This window comes from Larimichthys crocea, chromosome XV (genome assembly GCF_000972845.2).
Source record: "Larimichthys crocea isolate SSNF chromosome XV, L_crocea_2.0, whole genome shotgun sequence".
Classification (NCBI taxonomy): Eukaryota; Metazoa; Chordata; class Actinopteri; family Sciaenidae; genus Larimichthys; species Larimichthys crocea.
In genome coordinates this window covers 16,865,717-16,881,971 of record NC_040025.1, presented here as the reverse complement: position 1 = coordinate 16,881,971, position 16,255 = coordinate 16,865,717, and the positions used below count along the sequence as shown (strand labels likewise).

General features: G+C 39.7%; 1 protein-coding gene across 1 annotated transcript; it reads right to left on the bottom strand.

Annotated features, from left to right (window-relative positions):
- Positions 1-315: 315 nt before the first annotated feature.
- rnd1b (Rho family GTPase 1b) lies at positions 316-10,783 on the bottom strand. The gene is made up of 5 exons (XM_010748224.3): positions 10,495-10,783; positions 9,889-9,976; positions 4,001-4,110; positions 3,723-3,857; positions 316-3,232 (listed from the first exon to the last, which is right to left on the bottom strand). The coding sequence occupies exons 1-5, from the start codon at positions 10,612-10,614 to the stop codon at positions 2,987-2,989; spliced, it is 699 nt and encodes a 232-aa protein (XP_010746526.1). The 5' UTR covers positions 10,615-10,783; the 3' UTR covers positions 316-2,986.
- Positions 10,784-16,255: the final 5,472 nt, after the last annotated feature.

The window sequence follows — 16,255 nt, the reverse complement described above, 5'->3', positions numbered from 1 at the left end:
AAAATGTATAAAACATGTGATATATTTTATGTTTGATATGTACAAATATCAAACATTTATCTCACCACCAGCAGTTTTATTGGGAGTAAATACTGTATTTTATGACAGTACTATGAAACTGAGTGTGTGTATATATATAAATAAGTTGTAAATGACAAAAGACAACAATTTAAGGATGCCAGACAGGGCAAGCTTTATTTAAGACAGCAAAATAAACAAAAAAGGAAAAAAGAAATAAAGTTCAATTTCCAAAATAGATTTTAAACAAATGTACAAGTCAATCAAAAAAAAAAAAGAAAAAAAAAAGAGAGACAAATAGCTACCAAATAAATATTCACATCAACAACAATATTTTTATGTGACATCCTTTAAGATGTCTTACAATGATTATAAAACAAGAGACTGTATGTACAATCATACAACTTCAATAGGACATGCTTAGGAGTTTGACTGCACCATTGTACCACACACTGACTACAACACAAAGGCTGCATATTAACTGACATGGTTCGTGAGCCGCCTGTCTAATCTAATCTTCAGAAGGCCTGGCATCAGCTCCCTAACTCAAAGAAAAATATCAAGAAATGTTTTTCTGAACAAGCCTGGCAATAAATGTATAACTGACGCTGTAATAATGGATGTGGGCATCTACTCGTGAGCCAACCCTCTCTGTCCACACAACCAACCCAAGAGCCAGTCTCTCTCTTTCCTACGCTGAATTGTTGCTAGGCAATGCTGAGGAATTTGGTGTGTGACCATGAACTGAAAGCCTTTGTGCAAATCACCACTTTAAGTTCCTCTGACTACAAGGGACAGTCCACAGCTCCTTTAAAACGCTACAACCATCTCAGAGAGATATTTTCAAACAACACCGAGACTCACATCATGCTTTTAAATACCAAAAAACAAACAAACAAAAAAAACAAAAAGCAAAATACATATTAAGCATAAAAACAAATAATGGAAAAATAGCTTTCTTTGGACAGGGCCAGCCTGTGCATTTTGATTACTTGTTCTCCTTAGTCCCACATTGTTATCTTTTATCCACACACTAGCCCTTTTTACAAGATGATTGTTAGACTTTTGAAGGTTTCCGAGTAGATTTCCAATTTCACAAGTACATGATGCACTGCAAGCTCACCCAAGCATCTTATTTAGATCCTACTGCTTCACTACTTTTTTGATTTTATAAAATTGACAGCAAAGTCTAGCATCTCCAACTCAAAGAGCGTTGTTCCCTCTTATTCACATACTCTGATCTATTTCATAGCACGACACCGCCATCGCTTATTTTATATACCAGTGGCTACTTACATGGAGGAGGGGCAAACACAGATCAGCAGCCTCTTTGTACAGCAGAGATGGTTTCAGTCTATAACATGGATGTCCATGGAGCGCTATAGCATGACAGTTATCACAAAGCTGCATCTTTATTGCCACACAGGTTACCTTGTATCACAAGCACTTAAATCATTATTGCTTTATGGTTAGAAGCACAGAGATCAATGCTGCACACACACATAACCATGAAGCCAAAGATTTAAGCTCAGAAAAGGGTCCAATTTTTGCTCCGTAGTCATTGTAACCTACAGTAAGTGCTGCTTATTGGATGTCAACAGATTAACAAGAGTGTACAACACAAAGACTTGAGTCATCTTGGAAGAGTAGAGTCAGGTTGGGAGTGCTACATTGGATTGTTACAAATGAGAAAAATCCATAGGCATATTACAGTAGTCAAAAACTCTCAATGACTTCTGGGTATATGATATGAAAGGCATTTTTCAAAACTGCATACCATTTGAGAATTGCTGAAAAACTCTCAACAATACAATGCTACAAATCTTTTTCCGAAGAATATTTGAAAATACAAACCAGATTTTTCCAACAACAGTCAGCCTGACTTAGGTAGGCGTTATCCTATGCTTTTTAAATATGCCTCACAACACCTTGACTGGCATTAATAACCAGCCACAGCTTCATAAATAACGCTTGACAGCTCGGCATAGAACTGTTTGTGTTTATGCTCCTGGTTACAACAAACGTATCTTTGCGCTTCTATTAAAATGTGTCCCATCACCAAAATAGTATTTTAAAACAGACTCCAGCTGTGACAGCATAGACACCTGGAGCCCGGCTACACTTCCCTTTATTTTTGTGTGTCCTCATTTCGTTTTGTACACACAGAGCCTCTTCAGCCTCCTCCACTTGGTCCACTGAAAGCCTGTGGAGCAGCGCTGTCCAGAGCTACACAACCATGCATCAACAACCTGTGAAGGTTGAAATAGTCTAGACTGCTGTCTGCACAGCAGCCTGCACTCACAGCTCTTGTCCCTGCTCTCATCACCACTGAGACAATGAGAACAGCTCTCTTTGTAATAGCTCTCACTGTGGTTTGTCCCACTACTCCTTCCCTAGACATCTCTGTGCTTTAACAGGCCTAAATGGGGACACCAGTGACAAGCTATTTCACACCTCACACACCTTACTAAGAGGGATGTACAGGATTTTGCTAATTCCTGACAGTTTCATGCTAGATATATTTTTGTACTTAGAAAAATATCCATTGAAGTGTCTGAGAGCCATTTACATCACAAGATTAAACGTCACACGTTGCACATTTCCAATTTGGACAAAATCAACATGTGCCTAGAGATAGTAAAATCAGACAGATGTAAAACCATTGTAGTTGCATACTGTTTACAGGTGAAAAAATGATAGCTCGATGATCAAACCTTGACTGATATTGTTTCCTCGAAAGCAAGATAAAACAGTTGTGGAAAAAGATGGATGTGCGCTAAAAGGTTCAGGAGCAAGTGGACAGCGAGGTGTCCACCTCTTCTGAGGGGTGTTTGGTTTCTGGGGGGGTGAGGGAAGGATTCAGCAGGGAGCCCTGATAAAACCATCGTGCCCACCCCCCCTTCCCCGAGACCAAAGAGGCAGGGGCTTGGGGGTTGCATGTGATGACTGTAACCCAAGAGGTCTCCACTCACATGACCGAGCAGCTCTTGGCCTTCTCCTTCTTGAAGGTGGAGGAGAGCAAATCTGACTTGCTGGGCAGGTGGAGAAGTCTTTTGGAGAGGCGGCGGGTGGGGCTGGTCTTTGGGAGAGGCTGCAGCTTGTTAATGCAGGCCATCGCTGCTGTGCGGAACACGCTGTGGATGCTTTTCTCCGAGGTGAATGCTGAGCACTCCAGGTAAGCCTCTGCACCCAGCTGCTTAGCCATAGCAGAACCCTGCAATAAATGGAGTGATGAAGGGTGCTGTTCATAACATCCTTTAATAAATTTTTATTGTTTTCTATTTGCACCAGGGTCACCATGTAGTGTGAAGTTCATGAAGAGAGGCCCCTGCAAGCTCATAAAATGGCTGTGAAATTAAAAATGTGCTTGCATGGCATCATTGTCTCTTCTGGGTGACAATAGGAGACTCATCATAATGCAACTTCATTATCAACAAGTTTTTCAACCAATTATTGAGCCAAATTCCCAAAATGGTTTCTGAAATACTGAAAATAACAGCTCCAGTAGAAGTGTACTGACATGCAAGGTGTAACGTCCAAAGCCTAAACAGATATTATGAAATCATCAAAAGAAGGTCTGCTTATTTCATACCGTTGAGCCATAACAGCAAGTAAAGCAGCAAAATTGATATGTCGTATTTTTATGTTTTGAATTCACATTAACTATATCCCTGACTAACTGTATGTTCCTTTTTTTGTCTCACCTGCTCATAGGCAATGGGTGTCTGTTTCTGATTGGACAACTCCATGAGCGTGCAGACATCTGTGCGCAGGTCGGTCTTGCAACCAATGAGCAGGATACGCGTACTCGGACAGAAGTCCAGGATCTCAGTTTTCCACTGTGGACACAAAAGGACAATCAGTACAATAAATAATAACTACAGTAGCCTACACTATGAAGAAAACAAGCTATATTTGAAGTACGTAACAATGTGGGATAAAAGAGATTCATGACTGTAAATTGAAGCACTAATGTCAATACCTTCTTCAGACTGCTGTCCACAGTATCTGGGCGGCTGATGTCAAAACACAGCAAAACTGCATCTGAGTCACTATAGCACAGAGGCCTCACATTATCGTAGTACGGAGAACCTTAAAGGGCAGAAAAGAGAGACTTATTAATGTGGATGAAAGACAAACTTTGAAAACACATCTCAGATTTCAAGTAGTTCCATGTACCATCAGTGACTTCAGTGCAGCCCCTTCCTACCACAGGAACTCAAAACAGAATGACTGCAGTGCTGAATATTGCTGATTTGTTCGAGAAAGGTTTCAGAGGAATTTTACAGAAACCACTATTTTGAAATACTGGCAAAGGTCCTCAATGTTTTCCACATCTTCATAGTGAAATGGTAACACACATGCTACTACTTGCAATACTTTGTACTCTCAAAGTTACTCTGTGTGTATTTTTCAAACCTGCAGGGGACTGAACATACTCGTCTGCTACATTACAAGGCATCATTTTTCATTTCACATTTATATCAAATTTATGAGGGTCTATGCTATATTTGCATTGTAAAATGTTTCAGACTTCACGATTTGAGTTAATCTTTCATTCATTTTAAGTGGAGACTGTTTCAGGAATCGATTGCTGTGACAACAGGCAGTTAGTCAGAGCAAAAAAGGGTGATCAAGTGGCAGAGTGGCAGAAGCAGAGTGAGAGAATACAGCTGTGAGGATTATGTGCAATCGGCATCACTTCTCCTGCTGAGCTTCACTTTGCTGTCCCTGAAACTGCTCTTTTCCCTGCTTCTATATCCTCTGCTGCCATTTCAGAGGAGAGAAGATGACAATCGAGCACTAAATCCTCATTGATCTTCTCTTGCAGTAGATTACGCAAGTGGAACGGTGGGGCTCGGGGCAGGCAGACGCTCCCACTCATGCTCAGAATCCTTAAGTAAACCACCCACCCCCCCAAAAAAAATCCTCTGCTCGGCGCGCAATACCTCCAGTCCCTCTGTTACCACAGCAACAGCCTTGGAATCCACCATCTACATCAGGCATTCCTCCCACCTCTCCATAAAGGCTCGCCTTAACTGCCAATCAATCATTTTACACTGCAAACTGCCCACCCACCCACTGTTGGGGACATTCCTCTGCTCTGCAACAGAATTGGGAACCACAGAAATACATCCATATCACACACACACACATTCACAGCACACCACACCTAATGACACACAGACTCACTATTTAAATTTGGCAGCAGCCAGGGGCGAACCCAATCTGTGTATCAGATGAAACAGAAGAGGAGCAGCTCAATGGGATTACCGTGTTTACTTTAGGCTCTGTGTGAATCCCAAAAGGGATTCTGTGTTCCTCTTATAGCTACAGATAACAAAAGCGGTCTGTGTAATCACTCATTTAGATATTACACAACCACTCTAATTGATTTAAGGCATTGAAAACAATGCATGAGAAGAAAACATATGAAAAAGCACACACAACATGGGTGTGTGCATATAGATCAGTTTCATGAATACTTAATGATTTTCCACATTATCAAAGGGTAAAACTGAATTTGCCAGCTGCCGGGCGCTGTGACTGGAATAATGACAAGCTGCGATGAAATTCCTCAGGGCTCAATGTCCTGAAGAAAGTAAACATTTCTGCAAAGGAACAAAGGGACATGCTTGTTGTATAATAACTGTTTCAATGCCTTTGCATACTTTGTTCTAATTTTAAATGAACTGAAACATTCTGATTAAAGTAAATGTTTGTTTTTTTTTACAAAGAGGACAGCCTTCGCCACCTTAAAAATGTAAATTACATTATTAGCCTAAGACCATTCACACCTAGGGTTGGTGTAGAAAAGCCACGCTTATTTGTGAGACAACTTTGCGTTTGCTGACTGTGAAAATTGACACGCATTAAGATTAGAACAATTAGCACCACTAGGGTGATGAGTGTATGAGTGTGTGTGTGTGTTTGTGTTTAAGCCAACTCTGAGGTATCTCATAGGAGAGTCAGAGGTAGGGTGCTCTATAAATCTTCTAAATCTCCCACAAGGGGTTATCACACACCCGGGAAACTGGGTGTGATTCTGCATTAAATGGCCCCTTATCTAAATGCAGCAATCAATGGAAAGCTGCACAGGGGGGTCCAAGAGCCTTTGCAATTAAAGCTGACAAATGAGTTACCCTGCCAAGGGGGAAGGGAGATGGAGGGGACATCTAGGGTTTTTTTTTTCTTCAATCGATTTACCCTTCATTTTGGACAAACAATGCACAAGGCATATTCATGCTATCTTCAAAGGGAATAAATAAAAAAATATATGAATGTGTAAATATTAGTATTTGAAGCTCCACGGCGTTCTGTTTGGGTACAGGAGCAGCCTTGGCAGCACTCTCCCGACACTCCAGGACCCAGTTTCTAATCCTGGAAGAAATAGCTGTTTCTATTGTGGCAAGAAAAAGCCAGGAGGAAGAGAGGAGGGAAAGCAGGAGTGTCGCCCACTGAGGCAGATCACAAAGAGCCCTCCTATGCCATTAATCCTTCACCCCCTGCAGTCTGATATCACAGAGTACCAGTCTCTGACTCTTTCTCTCTCTCTTCCCTCCTTCTCTACATTGCAACATCCCGAAGAATGGCTTAGATAGACATATCAATACACATGCAGAGCCTAAGCATGCTCCAAATGTTCCCTTTCTTCCTTTCTCTCAAGAGCATGCCTCTACAACAGATGGAGAGTTTCTGAGGCATGAAACATGGAGAGCGAGGCTGACTAACTGGGGAATGGAAGGAAAAGAAAAGAGCATAACCAAATTCCTGCGGCTGAGCTTTACTCCATCCGTCTTGATGGTGCGGTGCCCAGAGCTAAGTGTTGAGGTGGAAATTGGGCCAGAGCAGAAGCAGGCCGAGACGACGGGGCTTGTGTTAGAGTGTACAGGTGGGGGAGGGGAGGGTCTGCTTTTTTTCTGTGCTAAATCAACTAAGTGTCAGAGTCTGTCTTCATCATTAGCACACTCTTTCTTACAGTGAGAATGTAGGGGTCAGACAGATTAATGATCCGGTGATGGGATGACTCACAGATTTGGGGTTGAGAGTAGCCCTGCCCCTCCACCCACATTCAGCCTCTGGGATTTGTACTGCTGCTGCTGCTGCAGCTGATAACTATGGACTTCACAGCAAGGCCCAAAAACACACTACATTGCGTCAGACAGTTGTTCCCTGGTTTCACACGCCAGAGCCAGTCAGAATCACAGCTGAAGCCCCCTGCAGGGGAAGAAAGGACGATTCTTTGTTCCTGAGCATCACTGTGTCTGAGCTGTTAACAAGCTTTACTTTGTGAAACGTGAACCTGTCAAAGCTGATCACAACCTGTGTTTTGAAGTTGAGTCAGCAAACAACAGATTCATTGAAAAAATCAAACCAAAGCATTGATATGCATTGAAACGAAGGTATAGCTGCTACTAATCTTTCACAAAGTGATAGTCAGAGTCTCAGAGGTAAAAATCTGCAATTGTCAGAACGGTTAAAAGGTAAATGTTAAAACCGAATTAGTTAGATAATTAGAAAATAATCCACTTTAATGCCTTATTCTTTAATCTAATTCAAAACTACACTAGTACTTAAATTATTTATTAATGGAAAACCATCTAATTGATTGGTTAAGTCATTCAAAAATGTGAGGACTTCTTTCTTTTCTCAGTTTATTATAATTGCAAATTGAATATGTGGCACTGAATTGTAGACTTTTGGTCCAACAAATCAATTAAACTGCATCAACTTCTCCCTATTCGTGGACATCAAGTAATTAACTGAGCAATCAAAAATGAATCGACTGACGAATTTAAAAGTAAACTGAACCCTAGAAATGACTAAAAGCTGAATGCTCATTAGAAGTGACTGATACGTAGCTATTAAAATGATTATTGTCTATTAACGATGCCTCTCTTTTACAATTATACAGATTGTTTCATCAGCCTAAATGGATATTGGGTTCATTACAAATCAATCTCATTCATTAATCATATAAGAAATGATGATATATACAGTATCCTCTAAAACTCAAAGGCTTTATCAGCAAGACCATTCAACCTGAAATAAATTACTCACCAACACCATAACGAGATTCATTATTCACTATACATGAGTTACAACCACTGGACGGTGTCCCCCCACATGTCCGATCGGACCAGGCTGATTAAAATCGGTGGATTGATTTTGGTCTGTAAATCTATGGCGGGCTGGGAGAAGAAGCTGCCTGCCATGTTGAGTCGGTGATGAGGTCAGTCGAATCAATGAAGGGGAGTCAGGATAATGAGGAGACCCTCTTAGTGTGGTGGGGCCACAGCAGCACAACTCCACGCAATTAGAGCAAATTACAGTAAGAAGAAGAAACTGCACGGTGTGACCAACAAATAGCCCATGTGCCTGTCGTCCATCAACCAGGAGTCTGACACAAGATACATGAGAGTCATCCATAACAAATAATAGGAAGGAGAGAGTGATGAAAGTCCTGCTCTCAGATCAAGATCAAGAGAGAGAACATTCATTGAAGTCTTTAAATTGAAACTAAAGCTAATAGAAATATTCACATCTTCATGAATATCTACCTGTGACACCTTTTGTGGCCAATTTAATCTGTTAATTTTCAAAGGCATGTATAATTGTTCAATTTTGGATTATGAATGGATAATGAGGAAGAAGAACTACAGAAAGAAAGAAAGAAAGAAAGAAAGAAAGAAAGAAAGAAAGAAAGAAAGAAAGAAAGAAAGAAAGAAAGAAAGAAAGCATCTCATACTCAGGGTCAGTCAGAAGGGATGGCCCTGTGGTCCTATTCAGAGTCTTAATCCCCTGCATCATGCTGTTCGTGTGGGTGACCCGGAGCAGCATATGGAGGCGAATGCAGGTCACCAGAGTTTCTGAGCTGCCTCCTGTCTGTCTGCTCCAGAAAACCTTCCTGCTCAACAGGATGTCTCTGTGTGTGCCCGTCATCCTCCGGCACCAGGCCCACTCCTGCTGGCCAGACCAAAGGTCCACAGTCTGGGATTAAAAACCAGGATTTGGTCTGGGGAGGGAATTACACTCACTTTTTTCCTGTTGCTGTTGCTGGATCATGGAGGGGGTGGAGGGATGCTAAAACACAGTAAATACTGCATCATCTCATACAAGTGGGTCTGTTACATAAAGGATTTGTTGTACACAGATGAGCCTATGCACAAAGACACGCGACAAACGAGCCAACTTGCTCAGCCATGGTGACCTAGTGTGACTGTAGATACATCCAGCACAAGTATGGATATGGGCTGCAGAGAGGAACCATTGCGTAGTAGCATGAGGGGAATCAAACAGGTGCTGCAAACCCATGTTCTTGGTATCCAGGTCAGCACTCTCTAAACAGCAGATCCCTGGGAAGAACCATACTGACACATTGACCCTGTTTTTCACGCTTAGTGTAAATGAACATATGATGCTCAAAGTCAGCAGTAAAAACAAGTGAAGCAGAATAATCTCTGTCTTTCTGCATAGTTTCCAGAGAAACCTACTTGCAGATCTGTCAATCCTTTATCCTGCCACATGCAAAAATGTGAGGAAATATAATCAGCTGCAACTTAGACATTTGAAAGATGGCTGCAGTTTAACAAGTGCACATTTTGTGTCAGCTAAACAAAGTATATGAGGACTGCCCCTGAACCTTTGATGGTTTTTTTTTTTGTTATTCCAAGATGGACATAGTCATGACAATTCTCAAAAAGAGGAATATCTATGAGGAAAATCAAAGGTGCAGCTCTCCTTTCAGCTGAGACAGACACATTACATTCACAGCGCATTGCCTATTATCCCATTCTCCTTCAGTGCTGCAGGCAGGCAGAAAGGCAGGCCATGATGGGCCAGACAGACAGAGAAAAGGTGATCAGTTACCTGAAGTGTCCCACAGACTGAGCTCCACTCGCTGTTCCTCCAACTCCAGACAGGCTGTGTAGTTTTCAAATACCGTGGGCACGTAGGTCTGGGGAGCAATTAGCAACATGGTGCCATTAGTGGGGAGGTGTCAGTCAGTCAGCTACAGGTAATGGGATTTATCCAGCTAATTAGTGCAACACGAAAACAAGCACTCAATCGAATAATGTGCCAGATAAAAAAAAAAAAAAAAAAAGTTCCTCAATTTGAGGGAATTTCGGATCAATGAATCACATGTATCACTGCAGCTGCAGGGGAGATTCTGCACAGGCCAATAAAACACGAAGCAGTCATAAATCTGTAGGTAATAGTCTACACTTCAATTGATAATAATGCTATAAAAAGCTAATGCATTTAAAAGTGTTACGGTGAGTGCGTACCGATAGGACCAAAATGTATGAAAATGCGCATGAAAACTGACTGCAAAAGACGCACCGATTTTTTTTCCCCCTGTCACATTTAGAAACATTTAAAGAAAACTAAACACTCTGGTTATCAACGAATCAACAGGACATTTTTATGAGCATACATTTGTGGTTAATTTTTCCACAAACATTGGATACATACCTCTGGATAACAGTCCTTCGCCAGGACTTGCAACATCGCCGTTTTTCCGCATTGAACGTCTCCCACAAGAACCAGTTTACATCTCACCACCAGCGGCTGTGTATTTCTCCTTTCCTTCATGATGTTAATGATGGTCCAATATTTTTTTTCTTTTGTTTGTTTTTTGCAGAAAATGTAAAAAAAAGAAAAAGAAAAAGAAAAGAGAGAGAAAAGAATAAGATGCAAGCAACAGAACAGCCCAGAAATCGTCCCAGTCTGATGGAGAGTCCCGGTGTGTGCTTCTTGGAGGATGCTCGCAGTTGATCTGATTGAATTTGCCACTGCGGCTTTTTATAGAGGGGAGCAGCAGCCAATAGGAGCTCACCATTCCACAGGCTTTCTAACATCCCCTCACTGCACTCAGAGATGTTCTCAGAGAGCAAAAACAAGTTATTTTGTCAAGGATAGAACAGCTGCGTTATAAGCAGGGATTTCTTTGGAGATTTTGTTCAGAATACAGTATAACATTTCATTGTAAGAGGAGTTTCACAGTTATACACTCATTTATGTTTTTCAAACTAAACAAATCCATTATTTTGTACAAGTTGTCATTCTGATTTAATGTGAAACTGTTTTAACATGACATTTCAGGGTTTATGAAATAGAGCAGACAGTCACTGCAGATGTCTGTTTTGTCACCTGTGGGTTCTGTTGCAAATTGATTGATTAGATTGACATAAACTGGCTGGATCAATAGCATACCATTGAGTTGGGACAAAGGACTGATAAATCAATCCACAGTGGACCAATTAGTTTAATTTCACATGCACTTAGACAGCCAAGTCAATTTTATCTAAACAAATCAACATCTTGTTTTTGATTATTATTTTCCATTTTGCACCAGCTCACATTTAGCAGTGTGGTATTACGTGGAAGGTAAATATCGTCTGCTCTAATTAGGCAAATTAGTCACTGAACCTTTTTTTTCTGTGATTATGTATTTAACAACAACACTAGGTGGTGGTTTTCTTCTAAAATCCAACATTTCTTTCAGGTTCAACCCTTCTAAAATACACAAATAAGACATTTTAGTGAATATTTGCTGATCAAAGGACAGTCTGACCTGTGTCAGTGTGGTTGTTGCTCAGTATAATACCACCATGTCGACATGCGGTGGGGTGGTGTGAGGCCCCCTGATAGGTGACCAGCTATCGGCTGCGCACAGGGTCAAGTCAGAGGTCTTTCCTCATACTTGTGGTGGTCAAACCCCTGGAGATACACAGACACTGACTTTCACACCCTGCAAGTTATTACTGTATGGAAGCAGCATCACATTGTGAGGAAAAAGGGAATTAAAAGATAAAAGTCAATTAGCCACCTTCCCCCTGTGTCTGGCAGTGCACTGGCTAATTTACTTACTGTTGCCAATCAGAGGCCTTGCATTTTTTCCCCCCAGTGGGTCAAAGCAATTTGCCTTTGTTCACAAACAGCCTGTATCATGCTGGGATCTGTCTGTGTTTCACAGCCCACTATGTCTTGTTGTCATCATACACAGCTCTGATTGTGAGGGTGGTGTCTGCATGCAAAGAGAGAAATGTTTTGTTTTGCTGTAAGCTTTTTATTTACATCATCAACAACAACAATAGCAATGCACTTTCTCTCTTTGTTCATGGTATTTCTTGTGATTGTAATCTTTTAAGTGAATGTTGTAAAATAATATTGTTAATAATCAACAAAGAAAAGAAGAGGATTTTTTTTAATGCAATACAATTTTATGTTTGGCAAAATCTTATTCAGGTTCAGAGTATTTATTCTGCAGTAAGATGGACAAAACTTGTTTGTTGATTGTTGAATGAGAACTATTTGCTTACTAATTTCCCAAAATTGTAAATATTGGTATGTAACATGGCTAAGTAATTAATATTATTACAGTTAGCATAGCAAATGAAGCGGCATTAGGTTAAATTATAGAACCTTTTTGTTAATATCCATCCATCATCTGTAACCACTTATCCTTATCAGGGTCATAGTGGGGCTGAAGCCTATCCCAGCTGACTTTGGACAAGAAGCAGGGTACACCCTGGACAAGTTATATATTTTTTAAATGTATATTACATTGTATTGTTAAGTTTCTAATGTTCTAATATGCCACTTACTCCAATGTTGCAACAAACTGGGTCGAGCACTTGTTGGAAACAGTAAAGACGTATTTGGTTGTCTTTTATAATATAGTAATGCATTAATCCTTTCTCAGTGTAGGTGACAGAGTTTGATGGCTTTCCACTTTTATCATATTCTCACAGTGTTATAAATACTGAGACAGAAATAATGCCCTACATTTTTCTAAAACCTCACTGTGAAAGCTTCAGTACGTGGAGAAAAGATGTGCTGCGCAGACTTTCTTAACGCAATAATGCATTATAAACACTTTCTTGTTAGTACAACAGTAGATCATTTTAAAGCAAGAGTCTCTTTATTTGTACCGAATTTTTGAGCTACACCACTGATGGTAGTGAATAAAACTTAAATAAAGTGTTGCATATGAGAAATCTAAACAATTCAGAAGAAAAGTAACAGACTATGAACTCTTTCTACCCTTTGAAATGATCCGCAATGCATACATGAATGCCAGTGTAACCACCGCAGAGCTCCACTGATGGGACAGCGAGAGACAGGTGGCTGTGAATAATCATCAGGCATAAAGTGACACCTTCCAATATGGCTGATACAAGAGGATGAGAAGGACAAAGCTGGGGGAGGAAGAGCTGACTACTGGCAGGATGAAGCATTGACACCTTAAGGCTTAAGCCATCACACCTCAATATATTTGGTGACAGTGTTGGTAATTATCATCAACACAATGAGAGAGTGGCAGAGAGTCTACAGACGGTCTCAGGAAAACAGACAAAAGCTGAGTCACTATCTTTCTCACAAGATTCTCAGACGGTTAGACTGGGACTCTTTCTTATTTTTCTGCCACAAACCATCAGCAGATGGTGTTGTAACCAAGGATTTCTAGCATGACTTTCACATGTGATATTCTACACATAAAGCAGCAATTCACACTTTTTTTTCCATGAGTGTGTCTGTGAAGACACGTTAGATAAAGCACAGAGGGAAGTGATTTTAGGCTACCAACAGATGAAATGCGGCAAGCACAGGACAGATGGTAAATGATGATCATGCCCAGATAGAAGTGGTAATAATATGGCACACTGTAGGAAATAGAGCACAAGCTGAATCTCAATGAGTGGCATATGGGTGTAGTTATGAATGATTTGAACAGATTGATGTAGCTTATCAAAACATTTTTAAAAAATACACATACTGATGAAAGGAACACATCTTCAAAAGTGACCATAAGTATGTAGACACTCCAACTAGTATACTCATGTTTCTGTTTAATATCTCATTCTATCCCATGATCATTAATATGCAGCCTCCACAAGATTTTTGATTCTGGATTCAGGATTTGGTCCCGTTCACAAGAGCTGAATCGAGGTACTGGTGCTGGTGTTGAGGTCAGGGCACTGTAAAGTTCTTCCATATCAAACTTCTTTTTATGAACATGGCTTTGCACACATGAGCTAAAAAGATGGAAACTCACTATTGCCTAAACTAAACCAAACTGCACTAGATTATAAGTACTCAGACGGTGTATAAAAGCAGGATACACTTAGAGGGTCAGTTCATCCAAATTAGAAAAACAAACAACAACAAAAACATATATAGTGGTATCTTCCCAGCCAAAATAGATTATTTGTTAGCAGCATTGTAAAATTCTACAGCAAGAAATGGTGTTGTTAATCCACATAATCGTTGCGCAGGTTTTAACAAAGACTGTTTTAAAGGAAGTAATTTAAATGAACACTGTCCACAGTGAAGTCTGCAGTGGCAGAAATGAGAGAAAATCTAGCCAGATCAAACTAAAACTAAATGCATTCTGCTGTAAGTGTAAGTTCAAAAATACGTTTTCTTTCTTTTTGCTTTATAATTAGGACGAGCTGACCCTTTAAATAGCTGTTTTAAAGAGAGACTACATTCATCACTATATGATGTATCTGGTTTACATTGGATTGATTATTCCACAGCGCAGTACAACCTGAAAGTAAAGACATGCCACTTCTGCCCTCTGTTGGTGGTTTTATGAATCACTGAGGAGAAATAAAAACACCACACTGTAATGTTACTTAAATGTTGTTGTTGTGTTTTATTCACCCCCTCTTTCAAATGTGCTATTGACAAAAGATGCACCCTGTACACATCATCATCAGACACTGTTGAATACCCATTTATCTTATCGACTTGTCAGAAACCACGTGAAATGTTGACATCATCATTAGACCGTTTGTTCAGTATTGGAGGTGGGTACAGTATAACATTTAGTGCATTTATTGCATTGTAAAGCAGACATATAAATGATAGTAGTGCAATTATACCCCATCATAACTGAGGAGATATCTTGATAGTCTCAGCTAGTGTCTCGTCAATGCTAGACTTTGTATTGCATACAGAATTTAGGCAAGTGAAACGCAATAGGAAATAATAATTGTAAAAAATTGTGCTTTGGACGTCCAAAGAATAATTCACTTTTTGTAGAAATTTCCTGCAATAAAAATTAAGCAAATAAAAGGAGCAGATATCTATCTGTATATATAGATATATATTTATATCATTTTTTTTTCTTTTTGAAAGAAGGTACTGTGCTCTCTGTGTTTCATCAAGTAGAAGTTATGTATCTCAATCCTGGTCCTTCAGAAATTAATGTGGGTGTCAGTGGAAGCAAACTTTGTGATGGTCCTAAATAACTGCAATGCATCATTCTAAAAAGAGAGGAAAATACATATAAACACATGCTTTCTGAGGCGTTTAATAATATATAATTGTGTACTGTCACTAAAATCCTTCTACCCCTTGTTTCTGTGCCTTTGGTAATAATAATAATAATAATAATAATAATAATAATAATAATAATAATAATATCTGCATATTGAATATACAGTATGTACAATGAAGCTTTGATAATGTATACATGTGGCAAGTTATGTTGATTTACTCTGAACTCTGAATGGCTCATGTGAGGATGATCCCAAAAAGCCCTTCCGATGAAACAGGAATACAATATGTCATGCACATACATTAGAGTATTTACATATGTGATATGTTAGCTGAATTCTATAGTTTTATATGATGAAAGCAAATCCATTAATGTGAGAATTTCAGTGCTTATTAAGACCATGATGGAGGCAAATAGATAATTAAATAAACCCAAGACAGACTATTGGTGGCAATGCACAGTTTGGATGAAGCTTTTGGTATTTGCAGCAAAGACATTTCATTAGTATTCTGAATGTACGTATTCTTCTATATATGTTCATTTTCATGTATGTCTTGCAGCTTGTTTGCAATGGGCAGAGAAATAAGCAGTGGTGGATATGAGAATAACATAAATGTGCCACCAGAGGTCTCCCTCCATATACTTATAAGCCTGCACTGCACATGCTGATTTTTAGCTGTTTATGCAAAAAAGATGATGAAATTATATACTGGGCTCATTAGGAAGTTACCCATTGCAATCTGTCAATGTGCTAAGGGGTGATCAAGTCTTCTAATTGTTGTAGCACAGTGGTGGCTGGATGTAAGTGTACACAGCATTGCTACTTCTTATTTACTGGGAAGACTCTCCACTGATGTCTTCAGTTATCACGATGAGTAGGAGTGATGTGTGAAATTTAAATCATACAGTAATACTTGAATGCAGATATGTTCCTGTGTGTGCAGT

What these genes read in the sequence shown, in the direction of transcription:
- rnd1b (XM_010748224.3), bottom strand. Translation starts at nt 10,614, where the DNA reads ATGAAGGAAAGGAGAAATACACAGCCGCTGGTGGTGAGATGTAAACTG. An exon ending in CGAAGGACTGTTATCCAGAG is followed by an intron (nt 9,977 to 10,494) that starts GTATGTATCCAA and finishes ATTGCTCCCCAG; the next exon opens with ACCTACGTGCCCACGGTATT. An exon ending in TGGACAGCAGTCTGAAGAAG is followed by an intron (nt 3,858 to 4,000) that starts GTATTGACATTA and finishes TTGTGTCCACAG; the next exon opens with TGGAAAACTGAGATCCTGGA.